Source organism: Nanorana parkeri, unplaced genomic scaffold (assembly GCF_000935625.1).
Source record: "Nanorana parkeri isolate BGI_ZX_2015 unplaced genomic scaffold, ASM93562v1 scaffold460, whole genome shotgun sequence".
Lineage (NCBI taxonomy): Eukaryota > Metazoa > Chordata > Amphibia > Anura > Dicroglossidae > Nanorana > Nanorana parkeri.
In genome coordinates this window covers 716,762-724,499 of record NW_017306728.1, presented here as the reverse complement: position 1 = coordinate 724,499, position 7,738 = coordinate 716,762, and the positions used below count along the sequence as shown (strand labels likewise).

At 38.9% G+C, this 7,738-nt stretch overlaps 1 protein-coding gene across 3 annotated transcripts in view; it reads right to left on the bottom strand.

Annotated features, from left to right (window-relative positions):
- Positions 1–5,099: 5,099 nt before the first annotated feature.
- The window catches only part of COLEC11 (collectin subfamily member 11), a 22,730-nt gene continuing 20,091 nt past the window's right edge, over positions 5,100–7,738 (bottom strand). For 2 of the 3 annotated variants that reach the window (XM_018560510.1, XM_018560508.1), the window contains exon 7: positions 5,100–5,509. In XM_018560510.1, coding sequence (XP_018416012.1) covers positions 5,100–5,509 — 410 coding nt within the window. The remainder of the gene's footprint in view (positions 5,510–7,738) is intronic. The other variant, XM_018560509.1, reaches the window with a different exon arrangement.

Here is a 7,738-nt window from a genome sequence, read left to right as displayed (position 1 = left end):
GAACCCTCATTCGTTGCTTGCATATTGACACAGTTGCCCATTTCTTGCTCTCATATTATCATGACTTTTTGCTCAAATATTGCTGCTCTCATATTGTGACAATTTCCCATATGTCGCTGACATATTGTTACAATTGCCAGTTTGTTGCTCATATTATCACTACTGTTGTCTACGTATTGCCATGATTGCCTATTTGTTGCTCATTTGTTGTGCAGGTATCATCAGGAATGCACTTTGTTGCCTCTGTCAAGTGAAGTTTGCTGAACAGACCATTTTACTATATATTTTAATCTCCTGCAGGCCATTAACCAACAAACCACAGCATCATTAGCCCCATATTTGGCCGCACTATGTGCATTGCTATTACCCTCCATTTTGGCATGGTGCGTGCCAATGGTTCCTTCTGCTTTTCCTGACATGCAAACCACCCTAAGCTCAGGCTCCTAAATTTGAAAAGTATCCAGTTATTAACATCTAACTGTCTAACATCTTTTTGAACAAGTTTTAACACTTGGGTACCTAGAGGGGAAGACACGCCGCATTCCCAGTGCTGGGTAAACAAACAGTGATAGGCAAGTCAGAAAATCTTGCACTTGTTGATCAAGAATGATTGTTCAAAGCTGTGATGGACTGCCTATTAAACTTTAGGCGGTCTCCGAATCCAGCCAAAAAAGGTCAGGTCCAGAAATGGCCATCTAATGGTTATAGGGCCCCTGAGACTGTAGAGTATCTAGTATATAGATATGCAGGAGAGAAGGTATCATTTTGAAGTTCCTTTAATTAAAAGCACTCATCAAGAAAATAGCACTTTGACATGCAGCATTAATTAGAAAATATATTAGCAAAGGAAAACATGTAGCTCTAAGGCACCATTCACACCTGCACGTTATAAGCGCGTTGTGTTGTACATTTGCAATTATAAATGAGGCCTAGGTCTGCAATCGTGTTTATATAAATAGGGTAATGTAGGGAAAGCAAAACTAGCTGTACATTCAGAGCAGAACATACATGTACAGGCATGAAAAAACAGGCCTGCACGCTAATGCAAATGTAAATCCTATGCAGTTGCTATTAACCTGATCAACATTTTACAAAACTGTATAAATCCCAGTTCTGATTCTTTGGCAGCAAAGACACAATACATTTTCCTCTCACATAGTTTGGAAAATTCACCAACATTAAAAAATTGGTGGGTATTGCATGAATTCTAAAACTTTTAAATTAACACTTGCATGGAGGCTAGGCATAATACAGTATTTACATATACTTAAGAAAGCAGTAAAACACTTCACAGCCAGCACTTACTCAGGTCTGTAGCTATAAGCATTGTAGAGAAATGATTTAAAGTTCACAACAGGGACACTGAAATCACAGCTCCTCTCCTCTTATTTTCTATGGCAGCACTAACTTGGCAGCCTGTCAGCTTTCTAATGTAAAAAAACGAGTGCTGCCTGCTGGTGCTTGAAACCTAACTTCAGAATCTTTGTTGTGATCTTTCAAGATCTTCGAGAATGAATTACTTCACAGTACATGCAGCTAGAGACGTGAGTCTGGGCTGATTGAAAGCTCTTTTACTACTTGCTAAGAATATGTAAATAGCTTAATGGTCATGGTCTGATCACAGGTGCACTTGAAGGCTGGATTCAGGCCTTTGTGCTTGTGTTCATGTGTTTGCCATCATAAAAATATGGAGGCTGCCAATACTGACATCCATGTGAGAATGTGAGTTGCTTGACTGTTGTGCTGACCCTCTGGCTGCAGTATGTTCTGAGTCACTACATGAAAACATGTTTACAGATCAGAAAAGCCAAAGTCCTAATCTGTATACTTGTCCAAGGTCATTGAAGTATGAAAATATGCCTGACAGCCAGGCAAGCATAATATTCAGAAGAAGATGCGAGCAATGGAAGCCTCCACATTTCTCCCATGACAGGTTTCTTTTTATATCTCCATTGAGTATAGTTAGTCAGCCAGCTTGTTGCAGCTCCATGTAAGATGAATGATTGAACCACAGGATAGCCGTTAGAGAAGACATGAGGCCACTTCCTGGGATTTGAAAATCAGTCTTGGAAATATTAGTGTCTCTGTCACTATAGTTAACAGAAAAATACTCTAAGAGCTAATAACGTTAAATTGGCAGTTTATAATTAACTTGTTTAGAACCGCCTCTGACCCATTTCAAATAATGATGCTATTTATAATAAAAACAAATAGGAACAGGTTTGTCCTGTAACAGTTTTTAGATGAAATGTGAAACTCCTTTCCATATCCCATAAAAACAGGCTGACATAGCACTGGTTGGGACGACTGTGGCCCCCTATTACTGTTCCATGATGCAGTAAGAAACACTCAGATAAGTAGATCATATAAGTTTCTATTTTTCTTTATGACTTGTTTACAGATAATTACGTAACAGATTTTGATTGATTTTTACTACTTTTGTAGTTCTTATCATATTACATTTACAGACAAGTATAGATGCAGTGTTAAATTCTAATGGAAGAATATAGCAAGAGAGAAATTTTAAGATAAGTTTCATGTTTTCTGCAGCTTCTGCAATAAGACGAGTTATAACTTTACAATGCACAAAACAAGGAGAATAATAAGATTTGTACAGTAAAAAAAAATGATCCTGATAAAAATATGGTTTTTGCAGTGTAGTCTGTGAATGGAAAACTGTATTATTCCCATTCAAGATAAGGTAACAGTGCCTCTCAATAGCACTCCCACCAGCAAATTATACTCACCAACATGTGCTCCTTTTTAACCTTCCAGCTCCCTTGCACTTTATTTTATAGTGCACTTATTCACTAATACACTAAGTGAGTACACCTATAATATAGTATTAGGGTCATAGTAGCGAGGGGAGAAATTCAGGGATGTCCTCTTCTATTCATGTCCTAAGCACCTGCTTATTTTGCTTAATGCTTAATCCCACCAAAAAGAGGGTAACTTATAAAGGAAAAGGGGACAGATGGATATGGTTCCAAAAGAAGGACAGTTGGGAGCTATGTATTGCTACAATGTAAACTTTCTATCTTGGTCCTCATCTTGGTGTTAGGCCCATTTCAAATTGGCAGTCCAATCAGGCTCCCCTGTCAGTTTTTCAGGTGGAATGTTATTCTATGGGCAGTTGGATCTAAACGAACGTGCATCTGTTAACATTTGATTATCCCCGACTCTGGCCGGGTCTGGAAAACCAAAACGGAACGGAATTCCGTTTTGGCGGACCTGATCAAAAGGGATTGGGGGTAATCTGATGTACACAGGCACATGGGCATTTATATATGACTCCTCATAGTCCTAATATGGGTTTGGTATGTTCAGTTTTTTCCTCCATTGGAAGATGGAGGAAAAACTAATCGGACACAGACGTCACATTGGTGACATTCGTTCTGAACTGCTCCAATCAGTAGGGTATATATCTCCTGCTGATTGGAATTGACAGGTGCCCATATAATAGGGACCTTAGTCTGCTATTTCCACATCATGTTTAACTTCACTTGATTTACCCGCATCAGTTCAAGCAGTGGCATATCACAGGTGCTATATGGGGAGTCATGTTGGGCTTATATAAATGACTGAGAGATTTATATTTATTAATTTATAGTACCCAGTTAGAGAGACTCTCACTTTGTCCATTGTAGGTGGAGTTACAGTCTCTTACAAGCCGATGACAACCTGCTTTTTCTCATCTTTCTTACCTTCGCTGTGCTCCCCCACTGCACCATTTTTCTGGCAATGTAACTCTGTATGAACACCATGTCAGAGGATGTCAGAGCCTACAAAAGGTTGATGACATCCTTTCCCTGCTCACGTGCATGTGATCTGTCACTTTGCCAATTTATTCTCTTTATGTTCTTCTCTTCTCCTTTCATTAAGGTTCAGTTTGTATTTCTTATAACAATATCACTGCAGGAAGCTCCCACAAGCAGATACCTAATTGTATATATGGTTCTGCTTTCTCTACTTTGTAAAAGACGTGATTAAAAACTAAACGGCAATTTCTAATTAAAGCTTCATGCATACCTTCCTTTTAAATTAAATGCTCTACAAGAGCTGTTACTCTAAACTGCATGTACCCATCGGCAAACTGCCCTGCTAAAATTTCAAGTCGGGGTCTCATTGAAATCAACACTTTTCTTTTTTACTTTATATTTATATGTCAGTAAATGATTCCATCTCACTTAAAAACTTGAAGCATAAGTGCAGGGAAAGTAAAATAAACAGTCTATGATTTGTGTGTTCCATATAGGGTTCAGGTGTAGGTTCAACCTGTGAAGATGATAGGTACACTTTAATTTGACCTCTATCAACCAGATATAATAAATTGCTATTAGTTACCGCACACTTTCGTTTTACATGGATTTGTCCATATATGACTCAAAGAATATGATAAACTTACTACAAATAAACTAACACAGAACATCAATAAGAATATTTCTGGATTGTCTAATTCACCATTTACAGTAGTCCACTATATTTACACATCTACAATATATATGCTATTTATCAAAAGTGGTATGCATATTGATAACATGACATTAAATAACATAAATATAAAAAGTATATCATATGAAAGCACATACGTGATGGCAGGTTTATATTTTATACTGCAGTCCCGCACACTTAGTTAAGAACAGAAGTTTAAAACACTCAGAGGTCTATTAATTAATGTTTTCACCCAAGATTCACCTAACTACAACAGTGGGGGCATAACCTTAGCAGATATAGGGTTCGTCTGGGCATTACTTGGTGCAGTTACTGATTTTCTATGCAGGATCTAGTTGTATGGTATAGGTACCACAAAGAAAACCATCAGATATAACATCTTTGGGCATTTTTGATCTTGATTGAGGGCTGGGATTGGGCTAGAGGTTATTTGTCAGGCTTTGTGAGACCTGATCCTTCTCCCATAAAAGCTGCCCCTGGAGACAGCAGTAACCAAGCAGGCTGCAGGGAATGATTTGTTATCTTGCTGGCAATATCATCAAGCAAAATGTATCAAAGCAAATCTGCATAGCCACACTCACTTTAAAGACAACTAACAAATTGCTAAGGTATGTGCTTTCATATGTCATTTACTGGTACAGAAACAATTATACATTTTCTTTGTCAAACTCACAAATAAAATACATAGTAATAAGACAAGAAACATCGTTCCACCCTCCTGAAGAGACCATCTCAGCACAGTCCTCCTCATCATAGGCATCATTTGGCTCCCCTTGCCTCCATTTGTTGAAGGTCTGCATTGGTGACCGGTCAGAATACACAAATTGACCTTCTCTATCGAGATCGTTAATGCCAATAAAAATCCTGCTGAGGCCAGCTTGGTTAATGTAAGAGGCGATCAGACTGTTAGTTGCCTCATCCTTGGGCATGCTGAGGGTGCCGCCTCTTCCTTGGCAGTAGGCCTGGGCTTCTATGTACTTCTTCTCTTCTTTCACCAGCAGATAGATCTTAGTGTCTGTCTCACGCACTCCAGCAACAACTGCGGGGGAGGGCAGTGCTGAAAAGTGAGCACTTATATTTCTATAACAATCTTACTGCACATAAAAAATTTAGGCAGAGACAAAACCACAAACATTTGTGACATGGTTTACCATTATATAATTGTTTACAAATAAAGATTTTATACAGGGTGCAGCCATAATAGTCTGCAAAGCATGCTTGACTTTCTAATTGAAAAGCCCAGCATTACACACTGAGGAGCATCTAGTACATAGCTGAGTCAGTCAGTGATGTTTGCCTGGTAATTAGAGAATGCATATTCTCTCATGACAAGTATCCTTTATGGTGATCACAATGCTATCATTAGCCCAAAACTATTTAAAAATAATCTAGGCTTAGTTTAGGGCATTAGTGGGAGAGTATTAGTGCAGTGGTCAGGAGTATGCAACATATGGTAGAGCAGAGTTGAGTGTTTGGGACAATGTAACGTTCCTGTACATAACATACTGTATGCCTGACAGCCATACCCCATACTGTCGAGTGTTATGTACTTATGGCTGCTGCTCTCTGTACTCTGCACTGTAAGTTACATACTCCTAAGCACTGCACTCTGTACCCTGGGTTGTAGATTACATTATAGTCCTGACCACTGCACCCTGTATCCAGGGCTGTAGGTTACATACAGTATTCATGACTGCTGAGCTCTGTATGCTGGGCTATACCTTACATAATCCTGACCACTTTGTGTGCTATGGCTGCAGCAGTCAGAAGTGTGCAAGGTACAGTGCAGCATATATCGTTCAGCTGTCAGGTTATGTAAAGTATGGCACAGCATACAGAATGCCGTGGAAAAGATTATATAATATATAGCCTAACATACATAGTGTGTAATGTACAGCCCAGCATAAAGAGTGCTACAGTCAGGATTATATAACAAAGCCCAGCATACAGAGTGTAGAGGGTAAGAGAAAGCAATATGAGTGAGGTACAGTATAAATATTGCAGTGGTCAGGATTATGTAATGTACAGTCTACATCACACTGGTGACCCCCATACTCTGTACATTATATACCCCTAACCCCTGCGCTCTATATGATATATTGTAATTACATATTTCTGACCAAGGTATTTATTATCTCAGCAGTTACTGGTTGCTAAGTAGTCCTCAAACTTTTTTTTATAAATAATTTTTTTAAGATCAGTTCAGACAAAGTGTTAGCTCTCTTTCCGTATTCTGTGTGCAGAAAATCCTATGTAATGGAAGAGTTTAAGTTTTTAAGGTGATTGTGCTGAGGTTTATATGTATCTATCAGCCAGACATGGATTGTGGAGCATGTGTGCAATATTGTGTAAGTGTGATGGACATGTATAAACAATTAAACGTAACTTGTTGATCTTTGTCTTGTTAATTAGGCCCAAAAAAGAAGCATGTACAGCCCCTAGGCCCAGGTTCTAGTTATCTGTGCCTCCTTAAGCCCCTTCCACTGTCGGTGCAGTGTGGTCACACCCACCGTTCATTGTAGCATTCTACGCACACTTTTTTATTGTTCACTCTAGGGTATCCAGGGGTGCCCACGGGATTTCACTATCCTAGCAACACCCCTGGGGTAAACACTTGTTGATTAAAAATAATATTTTATGCTATATTTATATCTTAACAGTTGTTTAAATGTGAAATAACACACACTTGTCTAATGATGGTGTACGAAGTGCAAAATGTTACCTGTAGCAACTGATCCTGACTGAGCACCGATATAGTGGTTTGGCTGCTATTATTATTATTGTTATTATTATTTTGAGCTACTTCACTTAGACTATATGTCTAAAAGTTTGTGTACACCTGGACGTCCCGCCAATATTAGCATGTTGGACATCCTATTTTTATAAGGCATTTTTATGGAAGTGCTCCCCCAACCCCACCTTCCTCCGGGCCCTCTGTAGCAATAATCTTCTGGAAAGACTTACATGTCTGAGGGAATTTGTGCCCGTTCAGCTGAAAAAACATTTGCAAGATTGTGATGTTGGATGAGAAGACTTGGCTTACAACTGGCATTTCAATTTATCTCATAGGTTTTCATTGGGGTTGAGGTCAGGCCAGTTGAATACAACCACACTGAACTTGTCAAACCATTTATTTATTGGACCTGTCTTTGTGCACAGAGGTACAGTCAAGCTGGGAAATACACCTTCTCCAAACTATTGTTAAAGGGTTGGAAAGACACAGTTTCCTAAATGTCTTTGTATGCTGTAGCATTTACAGTACCCTTCCCTAGATACACCTGAAATC